Below are 26,549 nucleotides of genomic sequence, written 5' to 3' on the forward strand. Positions count from 1 at the left end.
TGCAAAGGAGGCCACACAGAACAGAGGGGAGCGAGAAGGGAGAGGTGGATGTCGGATACAAAAATGTTTTGGGAGATTGACAGAGGGGAGAGAGAGGCAAGCGGAGGGGGGGGGCGAGGGGGCAGGGAGGCGGGGATGTGTGCAGGGTGGCTGTGACAGAGGGGAGAGAGAGGAAAGCGGAAGGGGGGGCGAGGGGGCAGGGAGGCGGGGATGTGTGCAGGGTGGCTGTGACAGAGGGGAGAGAGAGGAAAGCGGAAGGGGGGGCGAGGGGGCAGGGAGGCGGGGATGTGTGCAGGGTGGCTGTGACAGAGGGGAGAGAGAGGAAAGTGGAGGGGGGGCGAGGGAGGGGGGGGCGAGGGAGGGGGGGGCGAGGGAGGGGGGGCGAGGGAGGGGGGGGCGAGGGAGGGGGCTATGGTGCGGGGTGGCTGTCGAGATATTTTTGCTTCTCTCCGGGCTCAGCGTGCGCACGCGCCTCGGTCGTTGACCGCGAAGTCGTCATCGGCCCCACCCTCCAACCGGCCAATCCCCTCGCGCCATTCTCCATGCACGGTGCCACCCATCACACACACACACCCTCCCATCACACACCCCCATCAAACACAGCCCCACCCCATCACACCCCCCCATCACACACACATACCCCCCCATCACACACACACACACCCCCATCAAACACACACACACCCCCATCAAACACACACACCCTCCCATCACACACACACACACCCCCATCATACCCCCCCCCCCCACATCACCCCCCCCCATCACACAGACACACCCCCATCACACAGACACACCCCCATCACACCCCCCCCCCCACCATCACACCCCCCCCCCCATCACACACACCCCCCCCCATCACACACACCCCCCCCCCATCACACACCCCCCCCCATCACACACACCCCCCCCCATCACACACACCCCCCCCCATCACACACACCCCCCCCATCACACACCCCCCCCCCATCACCCCCCCCCCCATCACACACCCCCCCCCATCACACACCCCCCGTGTCAATAACTCGTCATCGTCTAACGAGCTATTGACACAGCTGGTCTCTGCTGTCTCGTTTGGTTGTTTTACTTGCCGACCTGCCCACCATTGACACCTATGGAAAAGTGCTCGCTGCAGATCTCAATCGGGTTCATCCAGGTCTAAATAAAATAATCCGATTACTTTTTGCCGAGTTCGAGGCAAAAAAGTCTGCAACCCAATTCCGCGACTGCCATTCGGAACAACGGTTTAAACGGGAGACTACAACGTGAGCTTAGGAGAGCCATTGGCTCGAAACGTCGCCCACTGCATTATTTTCATTTTTAAGGCCACGGCAACATTGACAAACGCGTCGAGTTAGCGTGTCCATTGGTGTCTGGGGGCAGCAGCATCATCAACGCAGCTGCATCGCCAAAAATGAGGAGTTCTATTTAACGAGACCTAGAGGAGGAGAGGTGATGGTGGGCTCTGCATCAGCGGCACAATTTATGGGCAACAGCATGCGACATCGCGTCTGGATGCACACGCGTGGGCCTCAGTGTGCTGAAGGCATTGCCGCCACCACCACCACCCCCACACACACACGCACACCACAAAACACCCACACGTAATTCCGAAAGCATGAGCGAGAAAAAAAGCGGATGAGAACCTTACAGGGGATTATTCGTCTGGGTCGTACACAACAGCGATGTGTTTTTTTTATTGGGGTCTCTCCTACGAGCCATATAGGCACCGGAAACATTAACATTGACTTAAAACTTTCGTGACTGCAGGAATTAATATTGTTTGGTTCTTTCGGTAAAGTCACGTACATTAGAAAAATAAAGTGAATAAAAATACAAATAATAAAAAAATAAATACATTATAGACTGCCAGTACGCTCACTCAGTTTAATAACCATTGCTACAGTCTACATTATAGACTGCCAGTACGCTCACCGAGGTTAAGAACAAGGCTACAGTCTACATTATAGACTGCCAGTACGCTCACCGAGGTTAAGAACCAGGCTACAGTCTACATTAGTGCTTTTAGTTTTTTTTATCATTTTGAATTTTATTCACTTTATTTGTATTATTATGTTTCTATCTACGTGACTTTACCGAAAGAACCAAAGAATACCGGAAACATTTTTACGGATGTATCTTTGTCTTTACCCCAACCAGCTTTATCATGATTTGCGCTATCAGTGCCAAGTTATGAAACCAAGATCCCAACCAAAAGTCTCGTAGAGCCCCCAACTGTGTTCGAGATTGATACCACAGATCTACAGCTGAGACACGCTCACCTGTGGCTACCGGTGGTGCACGCGTGATGGGCGGCAACTCTCCCCCCTACCCACCCGTCCACAGAGAGTCCTGTTCGTCGCGTGGCGGTGAAACCGATATTTTGAATTCTCAAGAGCTGGAATTGTGTTCGTTCGTGCAGTCAGTGGTGAACGGGCTGAGACTACATACTCGCTGCAGTCAAGAACACGGTTCAAATCGCAGACGGCCGTAACGTGGATTCAAACCCAGAACTTCGGTAGTGCCAGCAAAGCGTCTCAGACCTCTGAGCCACCCGGCCACCTGTGTGTTCCAGTGGTGAGGATGCGTTGGCGTGGAAAGCGTTTATAATCCAATGCAATCTAATTTCACCTAAATGGGCAACGCAGCAGCCCAGCTAGCTGACCGTATCACTGTAGTCCCACTAGACTGATGGGAAACACTGTTGAGGCCCTTGTTTGGAGCAGTGTCAGATTAAACTGTGGAGGCGGGAGATTAGCGATGGGGAGGGAGATGGTTTTCAATTTACAGGAAGGTAAAAGCTCCCCCCCCCCTTCAGAACTCATGCTGCCTTCTGAACCAATGCCGTTTGCAAGCTCCTCTTAACACTCTTAAGTGTCTTGCATGCAGCGAGGCCAGGAACATGCAATTTTTTTTCTAAGCTAGATTTTTTTATTTTAACAAGTTAGGCCCACCGAGCCATATATAGTTATTTTTCCGAAGCGACTTGGCCACAAATTATAGCTCAAAGAAGTGGCTCATCGTGGACATTTATAGCAACTAAATACTCTAAACGCATGTCGATTCTAAATGAGGGAAAAACTGGGTGACCTGGAGAAAAACCCATGCAACCACGGGGAGAACATACAAGCTTCAAAATATACAGCAGGCATCAAGGTCGGGATCAAACCCATGACCTCCTGTATACCAGGTGAGGTAGTTAACATCTCGCCACCATGGCGCCCATGTAAACCAATCGTCACGACCGCACGGATGCAGAAGGTGATACTGATTTTAGGCCCAGTACACCGAGGAGAGGTTCCAAGCTGGATTACAAAACCAGTGTGTATTGTTTAGAAACTCCACAATGAAGGTTCCCGGCATTGTGACTCTACCGGGAACTTTTGCCTTTTGGAGTTTCAAAAACAACAGCCTCAACTTCCACTTTCAGACTACGTCTCTCTTTTGGTGAGCATAGCAGTGAGCAGCAGTGGAGTAGCTATCGAGTTTGCAGGCGGTACAAGGGGATGGGGGGGGGGTGAGAGAGAGGGAACTTCCATGCGACGGTCTGCTCGAGTCAGCTGTTCACCACGATGTGATGCTTCAGCAATTTCGGTCCGGTAACAACTACACTCCCTACAGCAACCTCCACTGCACTCGTAGTAAATCTAGGGGACGCGGGTGCCCGACCTCTGAGTGTCAGTGGCAGCGGCCAGCCTCTGCTGTGCGTGTGTCAAGCGACATTCTGGACAAAACTTGCAAACGCGAGACGTTCCAATACCCCCCCCCACCCCCCATACATTTTCCTGGTGAAATATTTTTTAAAAATAAAAAAAATCCTCTGGCATACCTCGGTATGAGATAGGCCTCCAACTACAATTTTATTGGCGCTCTCACTACAAAATCACACGGGAAATGTTTAACAATCATCAGGCACGGGCAGTGTGTAAAAATACAACTTGCGTGCGAACGTAGAAGATTGGCAAGCGTGCCTGGGTGGACAACGGGGGGTTCAGACGACAGTAGAGCGGCCAAACGCCGTATTAATCATGCGCCGCCAATAAACACGTTTTATTTAGCATCATTAGATCGCAGCCAGAAGTGCTGTCATCACGGTGGTTGTTGTTGTCACGATTCGAAAGGCTTGCCTACGGGCCACACCTTGGGAGAGGCACTCAAATACCTTCAACACTAATTAACATAATAAAAAAGGGGCACGCGTTACGCCGCGGCCGAAAAGAAAAAGCTCCAACATCGTCGCTGCTTCATGCACGTGCTTGTTCAGGTCTGCCAATCGACACTGCTCCACCTACAGCTCGGTAAGGTGCCAACTAATGAGAGCAGTAGGGGCAAAAATGTACGGAGCGTCTCCGATCAAGTGACATGGAATGCAACCGATCGCCATGATATTTCAGCCGCTCCAAGCAGGGCTTGGGATGGCCGATGACCATCATGGATAATAAACACAGGGGGCTGTGTGAAGTGGTGGCCAGAAAAAATGCAGTGCAGCCAAGTCCACTGTTGTACTTTACTTCTATGCTCCCAGGTCTACAGTCCCCTACCAACCCCACCGTCCGTCACAAACCCACACTGACCAGCGCTGTCAAACGTCAAACTCGCCCCCCCATGACTCGCATGGCGTGCGAAGGCTGTCATCCAGCAGTGGAGTGGAAAAAAGGTCCTTGGATGTACTCATCTACACTTCATTATAAAAAGGGGGTGGTTTGGGTTAGATCATGAAAATATGAATGTGTCGTTAAACCCGCCACCACCTGACACAGCCAATAAGTAAGGTTCGTCACGTAAACAAAACGCAGCTAAGATTGGTCGTGAAAGGCGTCGTGTTAAACTCTACACTCTTGAAGAGAACCGATCCAGTGCTTGGCTCTTGAGGCTCCGAGTTTAACAATCCGCGCTCCTGCAGACAATGTGCCTCAGAAACCTTTTCAAAGGTCACACTTTAAAAGCCACCGCCATAAGCTATTCCCGTATAATGTCGACGCGTGTTAGTTTAGCGACTGGTTGCGCTAAATTCGTTCATCAATCAAAGTCCTTTATTCAGACGAGGGCCTGGATAAAGGAGTTAAGGACACGTCCATTTTGTAAGGATAGTTATTGATTTAGGTTCAAAGTAAGTTTGTTATTATATTGTAATTTAGAGCACGGATGCTGCGGTGTAATGGTTAGCACTCCGGATTAACAATCCAGGGGTTGGAGGTTCAATTCGATCTCCTGGCGTGGCAGTTAAAACAACGGTGAAAGTTTCTTAAATTCACCTTGCACGGTCGACCCAATGGTATACACGGGCTCACCACGGTAAACGTCAAGCGGGGTATTTTTCTTTTACCAGGTAAGGTCCACCCGAGCTATGTAGCGCTTTTTCAGAAGCGACTTGGCCACAAACGATAGCTCAACAAAGTGGCTTATCGCGTGGATATTTATAGCAGCCAAATACTCTAAACGAAAGGTGTATGTTTCGATTTAAAGCTTTCGTGACTGCAGGGATTCATCTTCTTGGTTCTTTCGGTAAAGTCACGTAGAAGGGAAATAATAAAATAATAAAATTTTAACATAATAAAATACAATTCTCACGAAGTTTCGGCCACAACGCAAGCAGCATTCAGACGCTGTCTTTCCGACAGACCTGTTCTTCACCTGAGGACGGCTGCTTGCGTTGTGGCCAAAACGTCGTGAGAATTATATTTTATTATGTTTTATTATTATTATTTTATTATTTCCCTTCTATGTGACTTCACTGAAAGAACCAAGAAGATGAAAGGTGTATGGTCAGTTAGTTCGTGAATATTGCATCGGTTAAGTGGTTTAATGAAAAGCTGCCAAGTGTCCCAGCTTCACCAGGAGAGCCTCTATGCTTTCAGAAAGGCCGAGCCGGTTATCCCAAAGCATTTGCAAAATTCCGAATTTCGTCCAAGTTTTTTATTTCCTGGCCTCATGCTCGACTCGCGATATGAACAAAGCACGGGGCTACTCGAGCAGTCGGTGAGGCCTACGGGCAGGTGTGTGCCTATCAAATCACCGTGTTCAGGGCTAGTGGTTGAGTGACCAAGGAAGGTGCAACCAGAAACACCACGTGTCCCGGTTGAACCGTCCAGACGTGCAACAGCTTCGTCTTAACATGCCGAGCTACAAGCCTACGAACACAGAGGGCAAGCGTTAGGCCTGTGTAGGCGTTCGGGATGAGCGATGGCGAGGACGAGAAAAAGACGCAGGGAGACTTTTGTACCCACGCAACTAGTCCCGCCACTTACATCAGCATCCACCCGTGTCGATGTTTCTCAAGATATAGATAGGCTACAGCGTGACTCCGCAGCCACATGACACCACTCAGGACAGCGGTAACCAAATACACACGGTCCGGTCCGCCCACCCCTCCCAACGAGCCTGAAGTCAGTGAATTTGTTTAAAGTGGGGCAGCAATACAAAATATTCGGGTGGGAATCACGGGACAGTCAATGTTATATAAACTTTAAAACAAATGCAATCGGAAGGTTTTTAAAATAAAATCTTGGTTGGGGGGTTGACTCAGCCCTTCATCCCTCCCCGGTTGATAAAATAACAAGGACCACGTGGGGAGAGGACCACGTGGGGAGAGGACCACGTGGAGAGGGGCTCACCGAGTAGTTTTTGGTGTTGATCTTCACGCCGGCCTTCGCACCTCCAAACGGCACGTCTGAAACGACACGCCAAGAAGAACATTTAGATTTTGATATTTCGGCAAGGGACAGAAGAAATAATAAGCATTGCACGCACGCGCGAGTGGGGAATGGGAGACTCCAAGCCGATCCGTTAGTTTAAAAATCGGGCCACGGGGCCCGTTGAGACACGCGCAAACACCGGCCACGATCGCAACGCGATGCTCGTGTCACCATCCGACACGGCGCGGTGAGTAAAGACACACGACGCGACAACAGGAATACAGAGATCAATACGACAAGAAATGTCAAGAAATTAAAAAAAAATAATTCTCTCGTTCATATGGCTCATGCCGAGGCAGCGCAACAACTACAATTTCACATGCGGGTGGTCAAGCCAAACAACCGCATCAGGAGCAGCTGAGTAGTGTATCATCGCTGGAATGTCTCCTTGATATTTGTGGATCGGCACTGCGTCGTTCTACGTTGTACGGTCTCTGTTCTGGATGACCAGTCGTACACTGCAGAGTATACAGGGTCAAAAACGGTATTAAATGAAATCTATAGGACTTAAATTTCCAATGAATCCACTTCAAATGAGGTATAGGAGCCGGTTTAAAAAGCACTTAGTCATATTGACCAATCAATGAGTCAGTTTGCCCATTAAATACTTCATGTATTTTACACTGGGCTTTCCAGTCACCACATTACGTTGGGAGTCAGTGGAGATGACAGAAGCCCAGTCGGATCCAACGACACAGCGCGTCGTGTTCGGCTTCATTGTAAATAACCAAACACGTGGGTACATGACGAACAGGAGCATCCAATACTCTGTAAAGCCAGGGGAGTAAACACAATCACACTTTGCCTCGCAGTCCGAATTAACCAACAACAACCCCAGTGCGCTCCAAGTAAAAAAAGGTACGAAATGCAGTCCAACGTTCCACATCCGCCCCTGAACAATTAACCGCCCACATCAAGTGCTTTATTTGTGCATGGTGGTGGTGCAACTTAGTTTCTCTAGATTATTGCATAGCCGACCTTTTCATATATCCGCCTATACCTCAGACCCCAGCCAGCCGGATATGTGACGTACTACACAACGGATTAAAACTACAGTCACCCACCTAGTATATCCGTGACCGGGGAGATTTATTTATTTTTAAACGTAAGGGAGATGCAACGGTTGTTCTCTGTGCAATGTTGGAAGAACAATTTTACACATCTAAGAATTTTACTCGTGGGACAAATTCCAAACAGGATGAGAAAGTTTATTATTCTAAAAAATGTTTATTTAGACTGGAGGAATTAAAGGCGGTCACCGTATCGCACGCTTTCAGATGAGCTTCTGCGGCCGTCTGGAACGCTCTTCCTTCTGGTAATAGGAACCCACTGGAGCTACGCACTTTTTAATCGAGATTGAAAACGAATTTCTTTAGAACTGATTTGTGTTTCGTTTTTGGCCTTCCCATGCACCTATGATCAACACGGTTGGCTACGTATGGTGCAAAAGTAGTTCAACATACATTCTAACACCATTTCCTCCAACAGTGCCATGTCACAAGGGACATGTTTTCCCATTCAAACACATGCAGAGGTAGCAATTGCATCTGGTAAAGACCCAGAGGTACCATTGTTTACGAGGACTGGAAGTTTGGAAACAATGCCTTGATGCTTTAACGCACGGATATTCACGGAGCCGATCAGACGTTCAGTCGATGCACTTGGAGGGCACAGCAATTACGAAGCGAGCAGCTTTAAAACGCACGACCTCGACCAGTTTGACATCCCTACGCAGCGGTGACAGGGAGAGGCAGATGGGAGAGGCAGAGGGGGGAGAGGCAGAGGGGGGAGAGGCAGAGGGGGGAGAGGCAGAGGGGGGAGAGGCAGAGGGGGGAGAGGCAGAGGGGGGAGAGGCAGAGGGGGGAGAGGCAGAGGGGGGAGAGGCAGAGGGGGGAGAGGCAGAGGGGGGAGAGGCAGAGGTGGGAGAGGCAGAGAGGGGAGAGGCAGAGGGGGGAGAGGCAGAGGTGGGAGAGGCAGAGGGGGGAGAGGCAGAGGTGGGAGAGGCAGAGAAGGGAGAGGCAGAGGTGGGAGAGGCAGAGGGGGGAGAGGCAGAGGGGGGAGAGGCAGAGGGGGGAGAGGCACGTGTCGGACGGGGAGGGAGTCGAGAGTTGGCAGCAGATAGAGAGGAAATGGCACTCGAGTGCACGGGACGCCATTGCATTTCTCGAAGCCGCACGAGGAAGATTGGCAACCAAGGTGGTACAGTAATGCCGAGGACGTATCGGTGTCACTGCAGGACTCCCCGTCCGCCTGCGTGTCGGTGTGGATGTGTGGGGAGCGGTGGCGCAGAGGTTAGCGCGCTGCGGGAGGAACACGGCGACCAGAGTTCAATTCCCGCTCACGGTCACCAACATCGGTGACTATTATCTCAACCGGTCCTGGGCTTCACTTAGGTCGACTCGGCCTCAAATGGAGTAGCTGGTGCGGTGGTTGTAAACATCGCCACTGGGCAGACAAAGGCAACCGGGTGAGGTGCTGCCTAACCCACCCCCTCGTGTGTTGTGCCGGCCTTCATTGTGCTCGCTAACAGCACAGCACGCTGCACCATGAGATGGGGATTGCAGTGGTTACGTGCTACGCTATGAAGCTGCTAACCTGAGTTTGATTCCCGGCCATGGCTAAAATCAGTACTACGTGATATCCAAACCAGTCCTGGGCCAGCCCAACAAGTTAACAAACGAACGTCAGTGACGGGCGATATCCAAACCGGTCTTAAACCCCCCCCCACTCCCTTTCTCCCCTAGTCTACTTCACAAACCTGAACTGACCAGCGTGATGCAGCAGGGTCAGAAAAACGACCACGAAGGACAAATGGACACGTTACGAAACACCGGCGCACATCGCTTTCTTGATCTTCGTCGGAACTTGTCTTGGGAACAAGGCGGCGACGTCCCCTTCACCCAACTTCCCACCATCTCTGCCCCCGATCTGCCATCTCTCACCGCTGACGCATAGCACCACCAGTGCCACCACCACCCACCCCACCAGCCCACGCATACTCTTCCCACCCGTCCTCCCCCTCCTCGCGATGACTTACCTACAACGGCGCACTTGTACGTCATCAGAGATGCCAGAGCCTTCACTTCATCCACGCTCACCTCTTCGCTGTACCGTATCCCTGTGGAAGAGAAACAGGCGGACGTCAGCGAGTGACATCATGACGGTGGGAACAAACGCACGCCTGCGAGCCAGTGAGTCGAAGGAAAGGTCTCGTGGAAATTATTTTTTAAACAGAAAACCTTAAAAAAACATTTTACCAGGTAAGGCCCAATGGAGCTATACAACTCTTTCAGAAGCGACCTGGCCACAAATTATATCTCAACGAAGTGGCTCATCATCACGTGGACATTTATAGCGGCCAAACACTCTAAAACGCGTGATGTTGATTCTATAATGTGGAGAGAAAAACCGGAGGACCCGGATAAAAATCCACGCGACCACAGGGAGAGAGACACACAAACTCCAAATATACAACAGGCGTCAGTGTCGGGATCGAACCCAATTAACTCCTGCATACCAGGCGAGGGCATAAACATCTCGCCACTGCGGGAGTGCTGCAATGGTGAGATGTGTTTTTGGGACCGCCCAAGCCCCCCCACCCCCTTTAAATGTATAAACCGAAAGAGATGACAAGAGATCTAGACGAGAAACACAGCTGCTGCGATATGAGAGAAATATGGAGGTGGAACGAGATGAGAATCCAGAGGCAATCATTAAGATACTTGGGGACCCAAAGCTTTTGCTTAGTTTCCTTATGCCTTCCACCACCACGGGTTGGTGGACCATGCACAGATTTGTGCAACTCCCAAACCTCCCAACCCCACCCTGGCTGCGAGCTGATCACGTGAAAGTACAGAACATGGGCTCGTGTACCCATCTTTGCGGACCGGAGTGTTGTGCGTTTGAGTTATCCCTTCGTACGTGTGGTTTTCTCAGGAGATGAAACTCAATAAAATGGACATTGCCAAACATCCCAATGACAGGCCCCTTCTGAAGAGAAAGTGGCGGGGGCTTTCCTGGAAAAATAAACCACGTAAATATTATTACCACCACATTTGCCAATTACTACATGCTATTAAATGACTAAGTAGCAAATAAATCCTGTAACATTGTTGACGTTGCGGCTGTGATCGTGTGGAAATAATTGAGCAGAGTGTAAGTATCCCCCCCCCCTCGCCCCCTATCTTATTTCACGGGTCTCATTCTGCAGGACGCTAGCGGTAACGAGGGGATGGCGCGAGATCCCGCTGGATTTCATCTCTCACCATCAGCTGTACATAAATATAAATAGTAATTTGCAGCCGTTTGTACATATCGAAGTGCCGATCGGAGGTTCGGAAAAGTGACACGGGGTGGGGGGGGGTAGAGCAGACACTTTGGTGGTGCAGCTGCCGAGTGTGCAGGCGGTGCAACTGCAATGTGGCACACGGGGCAGCGGCCCAGATCCTGGGCTATGTAAGGGGGGGGGGGCATGGTACAACCCTACTCCCCCCCCCACACTTCATTATTTTCACCAGGGCTCATGCCCAACCATGCTGCATCGGTCCCAAATGGTCAACTCGCTGATGGATGAAGACCTCCCCCCCCCCCTCTGTATTGGAGCCAAAGCCAACATCGTTGAGAGTCTGCCAAGCAAGTGAATCGATGGACGTGCATTACGAGTTGGCAGAAAGCCTTTTTGGCTTCCTGCGAGGACAATAAGGAATACACAGAATTGGAGGGGGGGGGGTGCGAAGGGAAAGATTTCAAAACCAAAACAAAGACTCCAGCAGCTTGGCAGTTAGGGGGCGATTTCGCAAATGTGCTGCCACTAGCTCCGTCTCCTAGGCGGACGTCCTCAATCGGATGCCGTTCTATTCCGTGGCCACCAGTCCTTCATTTGCCTTGACAAAATCGGGGCCATCAACCCATTCTAGCGACATGTCCTGCCGCGTTAGCCAACTTACTTATTTCTTCAGGGTTTCCACGATGTCAACCTGCACATCTTCCCTATCCCCGCGATTTCCTCCTTGTGTCTACTCAATTAAATGCCAAGCGTGTTGCGTCCGTCTCCAATGCACATCTGCGCACCGTTCCGATTTTCTGATTTTTTTCGTAAATTACCACATTTCTGAACCACGTCGAAAACCACCACATTTGTCACTTTTCCACCTCCCACCCAACATCGATGGACGCTGCCCCTGCAGGCGACAACATCAGAGCTCTACCGTTGAACCTCAGGGGCCAGGGGCAATAAATTCCAAAAACTTCGCTTGCCACAACCTGCCCGGGTTGCGAGCGCACCTTTGACCCCCAAGGGCTCCGATGTGAATTCAAAAAAACTCCCAACTTCCGCATGGACGCGACGTAATTTTGTAAACCTTCTGCGTTAAGAGTCGCCCTCTGAACACGTTGAACAAACGCGTTACGCGTGCGTGCCCGTGACCCCGGAGAATGATGGAAGGTCTACTAGGGGGACAAAACGTCCCTTTACTTAATAATTAATGAGAACAAATCTGCATTCACAGCAAAGCGCTGGGAAGCTCGCTGTGGTGGCAGCGGTGGCGTGGCCGTGCCTGCGAAGTCGTGACCCAGCGCGAGCAATCGTGGGTCACGTCGAGATTCGTAGATCTCGCAAACCCGCAAACGCTAAATCTAGGATTGAAAACTCATTTCTTTACAACTGCTTTTTCGTGTATAGTTTGTTGTCGTGCCCGCACCTCCCATTAGCACGGTTAGCTACGTACGGTGCGAAAACATTTCAATCTGCATACCCCTCCATCCTGTCTCTCCTCTCAACCACCACATGAAATACATGATTTTGATGTGGTTTAAAAAGAGATGGGGGAAGTGTGTCTTTGTTATTTGTAATTAATTTCTTTTTGGTGGACAAATATGAATTTCAACACCTTTTTTACATCACCTGTATATTTAACTCCTTTCTTACACACCGTACGTAACCAACCGTGCTAATGGGAGGTGCCGGAAAATCTGAGTCGCACTGTTACCAGTTTATTTACGGTCTCAACAAGCGAAGTGACTGTTAAGGTTTACAGTATCACAATTTCCAAAACAGACCTGTTATACAACTCTTATGTAATGTTACAAGTGGCTTTAAAATGTTGTCCCAATAGCAATCTACCGCGTGCGCGCGTGCAAGATCGCATGCTGTTAACCACCCACTTATAAATTTCGATTTTAAGCTTTCGTGACTGCAGGGATTCATCTTTTTGGTTCTTTCGGTAAAGTCATGTAGAAGGGAGATAATAAAATAATAAAAATAAAACATAATAAAATAATACAATTCTCACGACGTTTCGGCCACAACGCAAGCAGCCGTCCTCAGGTGAAGAACAGGTCTGTCGGAAAGACAGCATCTGAATGAACACCACCAAGCTTGGCAGCATACTTATACTCGTTTGCCAAGTGTCTCAGAGTCACTAGCAAAAAGAAGACATAGGTGCTATTTCTTATTGAAAATAAAAACACTTATTCGTGTTGTTATTTTGCGTTGTCAGGGAGGCACATCCACCCAGCAGTGGAACGCTGCCGCGGCACGATGGTCAGTCAGCACGCTGGACTTGCAATAGGCCACCTTTCGATGCGATCTCCCGGCACGCAATTGAAGGGGTTATCCAATTAGTGCGTACGCATGGAGGGGGGAGGTGGGGGGGTAACCCAAATGCGTATGCGTGCGTTTGGGGGGGTCTACTGACAATGTACGCTTAGGAAACGGGGGGGGGGGGGCGGGGGGTGTGAAGCCTCGATAATAATTTGTCTACATTGGCCTTCAAATGAGTTAGCTAGTCCTGCGGTGGACTGTTTGCTTCAACACGTTAATATTATTCATCCTTGATCGTTTCTGCGTGGATTAAATATCGGCCGTTCTATAGGATTGGGGGGGTGCGTCAGGGGGGGGGGGGTAAAAAGTCCGTGTGCGTCCAGGGAGGGGGGGGGGAAGGGTCAAGTTGACAGATTTTTGAGTACCTCAATGGATGGCCACTAAAACAACGGTGCAAAGGTTTCCTCAACGCCACCTCTGTTCATACCGTGACATAAAATGGGCTCGCCACGGTAAATGGGGGGGGAGTGTGTGGATACGAAGTACTACCTCTTCCAGGAAGTCTGGCCAGCGTAGAAGAGTAGGCCAAAAAACACTCGAGTGTGACTCAAGAAATCTCTCAAGTCGAGGTTCTTCCGATAGCAGCGGCCCAAGCAAGAAATTGCAGCGCTGCGCCTCCTTCGGCTTACGTACAGAGCATTAATACTGGTAGGAACCTCCTGGTTACACCAGCGCACAGGGGATTATTGTGTCCGTCCGTCCGTCGTGCATCCAAAAATGGGAGGGGTGGGGCTGGGTGGAGAGGGTGGGGTGGGGGGCTGGGTGGGGAGGGGCTGGGTGGGGTGGGGAGGGGCTGGTCACCCCGTGGTGCCCTTATAAAACTCAACGTTTAACCTACTCACGCCGGCTTGTGCCCGCCCTCACAGTCGGGCATATTTGCGGAATACACCACGCCGCCGTTGACACTGGCCATTGACCGAGCAACCCGACGTTCCTACCAGCTCCCTCCGCAGCAGGAATGTGTTTGGCTATCATCTGACGTCGCTTTTTTTTCAAGTCAATCCAACCCTTCCAGTTTAAACAAGGAACCTCCGGGGAAGACAGCCGTCACGTCAGGTGTAGTTTGTTCAGCCGGGTAACAACTCAAGAGACCAGGAGGCGAGGGCCTTCTTTTGCAAGAGGCCGCTTCACTTAATAGAAATGACAAACGCAAAAAACGTGACCGACGGTGACATTCGTTTCCTGCTTTTGGGGGAGACCATCAGAATTCCCTGTCGTACAGTGAGGCCCGCTTATTCCAAGTCTATAAACGGAGAGGTTGGGGTTGAGCTCAGGGTTACATAAGATTCATCGTCAGCAGCAGCAGCAGCAGCTGGCGATGCTGCTTGTCCACAGAGAGAATGAATGCCTGTTAAGAAAGACGGTACAGTAACAAGAGATGTTAAGGCAGCTTGTTATTTTGGCACACCGTTTGATTTGTCATGCGACGTGAGTTCTGCTCTGCTCGGATTTCTCCTTTGCTGCACTCCATTTAGTTTGTACCGATTTTGCCATGTTTTTCTCTCGTGAAAATACATACTATCCATTGTATATCTTAGGTTGCCCTCATACGGTTAAATAAAATAAACTCTAACACGCACGCACGTATCATCCCGTCTCTCTCACAGCGCTTAATTTATTTCCAGAACGCTGTTGATCTGGCTTCATGGCATTTACGGCATAAGGCACTAACACTCGAGTCGAAGGTGCAGTATGCATATCCATGATGATACTGTACTCGAGTCCTGTATTATTATTAATAATTTGCACAGACCCTACGCTGCATTCATCCTGTGAACAGGATCACGAGGCCACGATCAGAGTATTGAGAGGACAAACATACGGTGGGAATGGGCGTGGCGTGTCAAAATAATTCCCAGTAGAATACACACAAACACACCAATACACATAATACACACAACAATACACACACCAATACACACACCACACCAATACACACAAACACAACAATACACATCATACACACAACAATACACACACCAATACACACACCAACACACACACAACAATACACACACACAAACACAAACAAACACAAACACACCAATACACACAACAATACACACACAACACTACACACAAACACAACAATACACACAACACAAACACAACAATACACACAAACACAACAATGCACACAACACGAAAATAAACAAAAGTGAGAAAAAAAAGACTGCGCTTGAGACGACTCGATCGTTTACTCTTTAGTCCTTTCGGTAAAGTCACGTAGGTAAAAAAATACAAATTGAAATAAAAAATAAATAAAAGTAAATAAAAATCACGACGTTTCGATTGCAACACAAGCAATCATCATCAGGTGTGGAAATCACAGCTAGAATTTTTTTTACCAAATCGTTTGTCCTGCCGTCAGACGAATTGTGGGCGCATCAACAACATTCATTTGTATTCTTGATTCTTTCCCTTCTACGTGACTTCACCGAAAGAAGCAAGAATATGAATCCCTGCAGTCACGAAAGCTTTAAATCGAAATTCAACATTTATTTGGCAAAAGCTCGCGGTTTCGCAGCGTTAAAGCCCCCCACGTCTCTATTCCGAGGCAGACCTTGGCTGACAACATGTGGACATCAACACGGCAAAGGGAGATGCTAACAGAATATTTCCAAAACACACCAAACTTTCTCCCCGTCTCTCGCTCTCACTTCATCGCTCCAGCCCAATGTGGGGCAGCTTTCGAGTGCGCAGGCGGTGCAACTGCACTGGGGCGTACGGGGGGGCAGAGGGGCTCAGATCCCGGGCTATAAAGAGAGGAGGTGGTGGTGGTGCGCCAAACACAATCTCCGGGGCAATATAAATAAACAACACTGAACAGTGAAACTGCGTTTGGACACTTTCATTTGTCCACTTTCATTTATTTTATCGATACGCCAGTGTGTCGGCTGGGGCGTACGAATGGGTGTGTGAGAGTATGTGTGGGTGCCGTCGGGGCGGCAAGGTGAGGAGTTGGAAACGAAACGAGGCCACAATTTTACTGGTAGGAACCTCCTGGTTACACCAGCCCACAGGGGATTATTGTGTCCGTCCGTCCGACGGGCTGGGAGGGGCTGGGTGGGGAGGGGCTGGGTGGGTGGGAGGGGTAGGGCTGGGTGGGGGGTGGGAGGGGTGGGGCTGGGTGGGGAGGGGCTGGTCACCCCGTGGTGCCCTTATAAAACTCAACGTTTAACCTACTCACGCCGGCTTGTGCCCGCCCTCACAGTCGGCCATATTTGCGGAATACACCACGCCGCCGTTGACCCTGACCATTGACCGAGCAACCCAACGTTCCTACCAGCAGCACCCTCCGCAGCAGGAATGCGTTTGATGGGTTGGGACGGTGGCGACGCCGCAGCCCACTCACCTCCTTTGCAGGGCGTGCGGTGTTGGCTGTGCTGAGCTCGGTAGCCCTCGATGACCTCCCACTCGCCGTTGTCCCTCTTGATGGGGAAGCAGACGCTCAGCACGTGGTTGCACGGCTTGATGATCCTCAGGATCCCGCGGACGCGCTTGTGTTTCTCCTCCACGGAGTCTCTGGAGCGCATGTCGTCCACCAGCTTGTCCTCCAGGATGCTCGCCCCGCGGTCGAAGAAGCCCTCGACCATGTGGAAGAAGTTGGGGTCGTCCTTGTCCGCGTCGTCGTGAGGTGCAGGGGGGTGCTCGCCGTGGCTGCTGTACGAGGCGGCCGCGAGTCGGGGGGGCTGGAGCCGGCCCCCTGCCCGGCTTGCCACGCCGCCGCTGCCGTGTTGATGGTGGTGGTGGAGACGAGACTGGACTCTGCTGACAAGGCGCAGCATGGTGGTGGTGTGGTGGTGCTGTTGTTGTGAGTGGTGGTGCTGTAGTTGTGGGTGGTGGTGCTGCAGTTGTGGGTGGCGATGTGCGGCTGCTATTTGATGATGCGGATGCTGCTGCTGTTGCTGATGATTGTGCTGCTGATGGTGATGCCGCTGCTGATGGTTGTGCCGCTGCTAATGCTGCTGTAGCCGCTGCTGATGGTGATGCCGACAACGATGATGCGTCTTTGGTTGTTACAGTAATGCCGCTGCTTCGCTTCTTTGTGCTATTCTGCCGACAGGCGTGTTCCGACTGTCCGTGTGTTTAATGAATGATTACTATCGCTGCGACGTATTGACGCTATTCGAGTTCTTCTCGATTATGGCGACGGTGCGTGGTGCAGACGGGAGGCGATGAACACGCGGACGCACCCCCTGACGCAATGCAGGCAGCAAAGACGACACGGCACGCCAGAGATGGCGTGGATGTAGAGAGAGGAGATGGAGTGAGAGAGAGAGGCACAGAACGAACGGAGAGACGCGACGCGAAGTCGGATGATCCCGGGGACTCAACAAAAGTTGAGACGGAGCAATGAAGCCAGGAACGAGGGCATCATCGGTGGGAGTGTGTCGGGGTGGGAGGGGGGTAGCTTCTTGTTTTTGAAGTCTCGGATGGAGGCGTTGCCTTCTGTGGGTGTGAGCCACATCCAACGAATACCGGCGTCTCACGGAAGGCAGCCCTCACGCTACACAACAGACAAAGATCACCCGTGTGGCCGTGGGCAATACTAGGAGCAAGTGCTGTTAGCGAACGAAAGGGTTTGGGTTGGCAAGCATCCACACCCCCGTCCGCCTTTGTATCCCGAGTGGCGATGTCTATCAAGGCCGTAATTATTATATATATTGGGGGGACACTCACCCCCCCCCCATATTCAAATATGCTCAAAATGTCCCCTCCCCAATATATTGTTATAAACAAATAATTGCTATGCTATGTAAATAAAAACAACACTTTGCTAAACCTTGGCCACAATATCTGGACTTGTCTTCATATAAATCAATGCATAGATTTGTGTTTATATGATTGTGGTTATGGTTGTACTTTATTAATCCCTAATCTCTGCCGTTACATACAATGAAACAGGAAAAGGTACAAAAGGAAAAAACAGCAATGTAATACAATACACTATTAGACATTATTGTTACAAATAAATAAAAAGTCCATCCCATGTGTAAGTGAATTTTTCAATATTTTAGGCAGGAAATTAGTTTTCAAATTTAGATGTTTTTCTGGGTTGGGACCCCCAGACCCCCTAGAAGATTTGGTCCCCTCCAATGTTGACTCCATCGCTACGGCCTTGATGTCTACACACAAATATCACCCGTGTAGACTTAACAGACTGTTGGGCCAAGCGCTATGAGCGTGTACCTATGAAGGCCGGCACCACACCAGCACATCACAAACAATTGTGCCCGGTGTCAAATAAAGTTACATTATCCATGTTTTGTCACACACACACAGATATCGAATTCTAAGACGCACCCTCACAACTTTGGAATTGAAATATAGAGGGGGGAGGGATGGGTCTTATTATCGGGTAAATACGGCATTCGTTTGTGTGCGAACAGTTTTGTTTCGTGTTGAGTGGCGCCGCTCGGAGCAGGCAGACCGAGCAATTGCTTAGGAAGCCCAAGTAGCGCAAGGGGGGGGTCCCGGATTTATGAAAATATGGTTAATCAAATATCAGCTGAAAGTAAAATCCGAATAAACATACGCTGATTATTAATTTTCATAAAACCAAACACCGCCTTTAATCAACATCTTTCCCTGCATCCCTTTGTTTGCAAATTTATCATCTCAGATTTATCATCTCAGATGTATCATCTCACTGCATCACCGTCTCCTCATCAGCAGCTCGCACCTAATCATCTCACCACGTCTTTATTTCTGTCAAAGTTTATCTTAATCTCACTCCATATATGTCCCTTGTCTGACATTCCGTAATCTCACTGGGATTTTATAAACTGAAAAAGGGGAGTAGGCAATGTGCTAACAACCTCCATTGGGTGGAGTGGTTGGGAGGCAGGAGAGGTGTGTTGATAGGTGGTAGGGTGGGTCATGGAAATGTACGATATAAATTGACGTGAGGGGAGTATGAACAAATACTTTAGAAGCATCATTACGAGGCAGGAAAAACAGGTATGACTGAGTAGATCATTCCACACACCCTACTTTATTTATGTCGTCTTCCATCGGGTAGGAGACGTCACAAGTAACGACAGCTTTTGTGTTTACGTGGGGCCAAACAACTTTGTGACCAAAGTAATAGTGACCCACGTACAACCTACTCAATAACAATAATAAAGGCCTCCCCACGGTGTGTAAGTCGTGGTGGTTGGTGGTGATGGGGGTTGTTCAATCACACTTCACCGTCCTAGAATGTTAAAACATCGGCTACTCGACCTATTCTAGATTTGAAGCTTTCGTGACTGCAATGATTCATATTCTTAGGTTTTTTCGCTAAAGTCACGTAGGTAAAAAATTCAAATTTAAAAGTTAAATAAAATAAAAATATATAAAATAAAAAACATTTTTATTTTTCTATTTTACTTTTATTATTTTAAAATTTTTACCTAAGTGACTTTACCGAAAAAACCTAAGAATACTCGACCTATTTATTCATCACCATAGGAACAAAATCGTCGAATTGCGGGAGGACCGAAGGGGGGTGAATAATTCCAGCCCGAGTAATGATCGATCCACTGATGGATGAGAGCCTCTCCATGCCGTGTGGGTCATGGTGGCTATTTGACATCACCACACTGATAATTGTTTTTTTACCCTTCTATCTGGCAACAAAACTGACACCTTTTTTGCAAGGAGTCATGTTTGCATAGACCACAATACCTGCAGTGATAATGCAAACAAAAAACATAACTCTGATAATATATGCACTGTCCTTGAAGTTGATTGGTCCACACCCGAGACACCTTTCCTTAGAGCCTAGTCTCACATGACTCCTTGTAAAAAAGGTGTCAGTTTTGTTGCCAGATAGAAGGGTAAAAAACCAATTATCATATTTTTGACTGGCAAATGAGGTTCCAATGGTGTAAATCACCACACTGGTTGGTGAAAGGGTTTGCCCAGGACCAGTCCGGATATCGCTCGCCACTGGGAATTTACCACTCAGGGTGGACCGGATCAATATGACTGTGCTATCCACTGCGCCACCACTTGCACCCCTGATGCGGTATACTGCACGACAACATGACACTATGCACACCACAGGATATTCGTTGCGTGCTCAATGGCTAAACGCCAGGGTTGACCAGATACAGCTCAAGTATTCTACTGGACGTACCACACACATAGATGTGGTGTTAAGTGCAGGCTCCAATCCTGATTAACTTTCTCTGGCAAACACTTTTTGTACTATGAAGTAAGGTAATTGACCGAAATGTCGCCTAATATATATTTTTTTATTTTAAGGTCACAGTGTTATTGACGAATGTGTTGATATTTTACGAGAGCCGGAACAAGAATTATTTATTGTTTTATGGGGCAGGTCTAAGAGCCGGTCGGTGGTGGCTATATGCGCGTGGCTTGTAATCTGGAACTGGCTTTCACTGCGGTCCACGCGACACACCACGACTCGACCCACCCCGACGTTTTATTTTCCGCGTTCAACCAATTTTACTCCCCACATTCGAATACAAATTAACCCTTGCGCGCGCAGACTGAGATCTCGATCTGTATTGGAATCAGCTCTCTTCTTGCAGAAAGCGTTCACTGCTCGGCACGTGGGGCGTGTTTACCAATCATCGGGCGCGTGCTGCGTGGAACGAGTTTATTTGTGTTGGAATGTGGGGAGTAAAATTGATGAACGCGGACAGACGTAGCGTGGTGTGGGTCGCCAAGACTGGAGTTTGGGAAAATCCTGTGGTCGAGTGTTGCCCACTTGTACAACGAACTGGGTTTTCTCCCACGTGTAAACGTTGATGAATTGGGCGATAACACCTTGATACATAGAGGACCGCAGAGCTCGGGCAATTGTTGGTAGCGACGGCTACCAACCGTGGTTCTTGCTCTCATGCCTCTGAAGTTGTCCTCTCTCCTTGAGAATGAGCGAATACCGTGCAGTGCGTTACAATTCGAAGTGCTATCACAAGTAGAGAGATTCATAATATGCATTGATACTGGATGACTCGGATCAGCTATTAAACTATTTTTCACAGATGTCCAGAATGTTGCTCGACAAATGAAAATAAGACAGCTGTTATTTTCATTCTCTTCTCATAACCCTGTATACTCGGTGTACTAAAAGAAACCCTTGTTTTGTGTAATTATAACATTCAAAGATAATATGTATTGTGAGGTTGTTTTTTTACATTATCTAGGATTTAAATAATATTCCGATGAAATACTTCGAAGCACAAATTGAAAAGTTAGAATACGTTTGACGGAACCTGGTCAGTCTTCTGTGTCCGTTACTCCCACCTCTTCCGTGTCGCTTTCTATTCTTGCTTTCCGAACCTCTTCCGCCGTTTCAATTCAATGAATTTTTGCTCAATGAAAAACCCCGCGCCGCCAGTTACCCAGCTAGTTTCGGTGGCATCGGCCCGCAGCCGCTCACAGCGGAGTCACTGCTGGAAGCACAGATTATTATTAATACGTAGTAGTAGTAGTCACATCATATATTTTACCGAACGCACCCTTGCATGCTGGTCTGTGTGTTTGTACAATTACATTATCTGGCAGGAACGAGCGCTTTGCAACGCGCATTAGGAATTCACATGTCAGTGACATTACAGAGGCTCACAAAAGCGCACCAAGATGTTGACTCTGAAACCTAAGCCCGCTTGCACGTGGCTGCCAAAGCCTCGTCCGAACGCCGTGGGCATTGTACGTTACACGTGTCAGACCGTAACCATGGTCCATCCGCTTCTGGATGGAAGCCTTCCCAATGCGATCCAGCGATGTGTAACAAATCCACCTTGGCACCTGCACGAGAGCCGATTTCATCGCTCCATCTCCGCGGATGTTGTCCTCTCGTACAACGTTCCATTCGTCGAACCTTCTGGTGACGTGTCCTGCCCAAGGCAACTACTCACCATTCTCACGTTGAATTGTCGTCCACCTGTGTGTGTGTGTTCCCTAATCCGCGTCTTCTTCGTTCTCTCTTCCCCAATGTATTTCCAAGCACGCGCCTCTCCGTTCTTCTTTTGCACACTTTCGATGGTTTCTTTTTTCCCCACCCATACACGATGGACTTGGTGGATTGTTACGAGAATAGTGGATTGTTATGAATAGGGGTAAAGTGACCTCCCGTCTGCTCTGCATATTGTGTTGTGTTTGTGTGTGTACGCCTCGCGTTTCCGTGACGACCACTGTGTGTGTGTGCGGCTGTTGCTAGACTGCCTTCTGCTGTTTGGCTGTGTGCAGGGCAGTTTTATGGTGTTTACAACATCTGTGGTGTGAGCGGTGGCGCTGCGGTTAGCGCACTGCGCTAAAAAAAACACCCCGACCACTTGAGTTCGACTACCAACCACTGTCGACGCAGCAGCAGCATGACCGATTTATTTACTTACAGAGGCTTCACGACTGTTCCATTGATCTCACTTCAACGGTGAACCCATAATGCAATGTGTTAGGAACATGTTTGTGTATATACTTTTAATACGAACGAGTTTATTCAGTCGTACTTTTGGATTGTTGAAGGGGTTGTCTGTTCCTCAACAGCTCCTGATAGGTCACTCACCATTCACATGCCAATTTACAAACGGTTCATTTTCTTGGGTTTTTTCGGTAAAGTCACGTAGATAAATTTTACCTACGTGACTAATATGAATCCTTGCAGTCACGTAAGCTTAAAATCTAGAATTACAAACGGTATCAAATGTAATTGTTATCGGACCCCATGGTGTAAAGTGCAGTCTTCAATCAGCTACTATTATCCACTCTATCTCTGGTCTTTCTATGTATTGGCCATGAAAACGGGTCATTTCCTGAAACGTCGCCAATTATATGTTTCTTCTCAAGGCCATGGGGTTATTGACCAACGTGTTGAGGTTGTTTTTGTGGCCTTTAGATGCGGGAGGGATGGGGGGTGGTGTTCGTCTTTGTGCACGATGTCAGTTTAACACGGAGTAAGCTTTCGCGACCAATATCATCCATAACAAAGGATTTTTGTGGTTAGGTCGCGTAAATATATAAATGTGTCGTTAAACCCGCCACCACCCGACACAGCCAACTCATAAGGTTTGTCACGTAAACAGAACGTGGCCAATTCGTCACTAGTACAGCACACCTTTTGTGTGTTGGAGAGCCAAGCCACAACATTTACAATCTGAGTACGACGTTTCGCCAGTAATTACAACTAGCTTCATCAGGCGACAGCCAGATTTGTGGAGAAGTCCACCTGTTTCGTTCCTTATTGCCCTTCCCCCGCACATCCGATTAGCACGGTTGGATTTTCAGTTTGCACATAGTCACATAGTCACTTTAAGATGTTTTCTTGTTTATGTTTTTTGTTTGTTGCGGTTGCACCCGATTCAAGAGCCGAATGGCTCGCAAGGCTATACAAAATAAATGCAACTGAAAACTGAAACTGAAACACGGTGCGACAAAAGTTCAGCAGACATACATAGTCAAAGGTGCTCGCTAACAGCACTTGCCCCAAAAGTCTGTTAAGGCTATGGCTGGGGAGGGGGAGGTATCTGTGTCTTTGTCTCGGTCATCCCAAAAAGAACATGAGCGGTGGCGCGTCTCATTTGGCTGCTCCATGTGTGTCTCTGCAAGCCGTACGAGCGAGCGAGCTGGGAGCCGCTGTGCGCGCCTGGAAATGTCGCCCTCCGGGCTCCCCTCCCACGTGCAGGGAGGGAGGGAGGAAGAGGGGAGAGGTGATTTGTGAAGGAATAACCCCACCGCCACCACCGCCACCACCATCAACCTCTCTCTCTCCTCTCTCGCCCATCCCCCACCGCACTCAATCACCACAATGTCCTTGCCCTACGACAGGACAAGACCCCCGCCACCAGTAGGACAAGGCTTCCCGGGTTTTCCGTGTAGGGGGCCGTCCATAAATGACGTCACGCACCTGGGGGAGGGGGGGGGGTCAGACATTTGTGACGATGTGTGACTCGGGGGGGGGGGGGGAATTAAATCGATTTTTAATAAATGTTTTTTCCTACAACATCAGAGTGCAGCGGCACATTAAATACGCACTACAATGACAATAGTTTAAAGCGATTTGAAGCATGTTTTTTGTTGGAGGGGGGCAGAGCTTTGTGACGTCATATTTGAGGGGGGGTCTGACTTTTTGTGACGCCGTGTGACGAAGGGGGGGGGGGCAAAAATCGTCCAAAATCGCGTGACGTCATTTATTGCAAACATGATGCCTTGTATAAAGGTGTCAGTTTTTTGTACCAGTTGAAAGGGTAAAACACTATTACTACATCGTGCTGTTGTCAAACCCCAACAATGGTTTCAAAAGGTGTGGCGGCCCTCACACTGATGATGTCTTATCGGCGAAATTGGCCACCGGTTCAGATATTCGTCACTGATGTTGACCGTGAGTGGGAATCGAACTCGGGTTGCCGGGATCGTAGAAATGTGTGCTGACCCACGACACTACCGCTCCCACGAAAATCTCTCGTGTACACCGTCTCCATCAAAGACAAAGATCCCACGTGTAACCTAAACAGACTGTAGGGGCAAGTGCTGTTAGCGAGCACCTATGAGACGGTGGGTGGACAGCAGCACGTACGACCGCCGTTGTCTCCCCAGTAGCGATGTTTACACACTGCACCACGTACTCATTTGAGGCAGAGTCGACCTAGGGGAGACCCATGATCGGTCTCCCTCAGACACACATCACAAGACCCCCTTTACTGCACCTCCCTGCTGTGACTCGTCAGGGGAAATGTATTCGGGGCCCGTGTTGGGTTTCCACGCGAAAGTGTTTTCATCCACTCTGCAGCGCCTTTGCCAAAAGCATCGGGCAAACCCAGCAGCATGTTTCACAAACATGACTCATGTCGATGATGAGATCAGGAATGTCGAAAACGATTCCAGAGCATGCTAGATGAAGCGGATGCTTCTGGACAACATGCCTGCGAGGCTGATGGGACTCGTGTTTTATTGATGTGGAGATACAGAAATGCGTTTATGCACTGCCAGCGTGAAGCCTCCAGTGCGAGGAATACAAAATGTTGAGTTAATTGGTATACAGTATCTTCTTGGTTCTTTCGGTAAAGTCACGTAGAAGGGAAGTAATAAAATAATAAAAATAAAACATAATAAAATAATTCTCACGACGTTTCGGCCACAACGCAAGCAGCCGTCTTCAGGTGGAGAACAGGTCTGTCAAGTAGACAGATGATGAGATCAGGAAACGTCGTGAGAATTATTTTATTATGTTTTATTTTTATTATTTTATTACTTCCCTTCTACGTGACTTTACCGAAAGAACCAAGAAGATAAATCCCTGCAGTCACGAAAGCTTTAAATCAAAATTGGTATACAGTAGGCTAATAGCATAATTCTAACATTTCCTAAAGGAAGTGATGCCTATGGTAATACATCTGAGATGGTTAATATTTGCTCCACTTATATTTGACTGTCGCTACAAATCCACTTATTGGAAAATATCTTGTTGCTTTGAAGAACGCAGGAGAGCGTCACCTGGTCCAGTAAAGTGTAACCGTTCTATCTTAATATTCTTGGTTCTTTCGGTAAAGTCACGTAGAAGGGAAATAATAAAAATATAAAACAATACAAATTCTCACGTTTCGACTGCAACACAAGCAGTCATCATCAGGTGTGAAATCCACAGCAAAAAAAAAATCTTTCTTCTTTCTGTGGATTTCACACCTGATGATGATTGCTTGTGTTGCAGTCGAAACGTCGTGATAATTTTTTTTTTATTAATATTATTTTATTATTTCCCTTCTACGTGACTTTACCGAAAGAACCAATAATATGAATCCCTGCAGTCACGAAAGCTTTAAATCAAAATTTCGTTCTATCTTTATCAGTCGTTTTACATTTCTTTCAATAAAGCTGTAAAGTCGGGCTCAATATCCACATGAGCAAAACAAGTCGCTTACAAAAAGTTCGACTGGCAAATGGAGATGTTTAGTTTTGCTGTAACGTTGCACATGCGAAGTGCATCGCACGATCGTTGAAACAGCAGCTAGGCGATGGGTATCCGTTGCCCAACATCAATTAATACGGTAGAATATTTATTGCAAATATATTTTATGTAACCGACCGGTGGAAAGATGCACCAACTCTCCTAGACGTTAAACTATCATACAAGCATTAAATCGTGTTTTGAGAAATGTTGAAAGATTCATATTTCATCCCTGCAGCCACTGGAGGTGCTATCATTCATCATAAATAGCGATTCAATGTTTTTTACAAGAATTGACAGGGGTGGTGGAAAGGTAGTGAATCGTTCGACTGAATTAAATCAACACACATTCAAG

The 26,549-nt window shown here is 48.6% G+C and overlaps 1 protein-coding gene across 2 annotated transcripts in view; it reads right to left on the bottom strand.

Annotated features, from left to right (window-relative positions):
* LOC144946484 (glutamate dehydrogenase, mitochondrial-like) overlaps positions 1-17,690 on the bottom strand; it is a 35,426-nt gene extending 17,736 nt beyond the window's left edge. For both annotated transcript variants that reach the window (XR_013639898.1, XM_078875397.1), the window contains exons 1-3: positions 16,652-17,690; positions 9,733-9,813; positions 6,615-6,670 (exon numbers count right to left, since the gene is read on the bottom strand). Coding sequence is in view for 1 of the 2 variants with exons in the window: in XM_078875397.1 (XP_078731523.1) it covers positions 6,615-6,670; positions 9,733-9,813; positions 16,652-17,084 (570 nt within the window). In the remaining variant the exon portion in view is untranslated. The remainder of the gene's footprint in view (positions 1-6,614; positions 6,671-9,732; positions 9,814-16,651) is intronic.
* Between the last annotated feature and the right edge of the window lie 8,859 nt (positions 17,691-26,549).

The sequence above is a fragment of the Lampetra fluviatilis genome, chromosome 41 (assembly GCF_964198595.1).
Source record: "Lampetra fluviatilis chromosome 41, kcLamFluv1.1, whole genome shotgun sequence".
Taxonomy (NCBI): Eukaryota; Metazoa; Chordata; class Hyperoartia; order Petromyzontiformes; family Petromyzontidae; genus Lampetra; species Lampetra fluviatilis.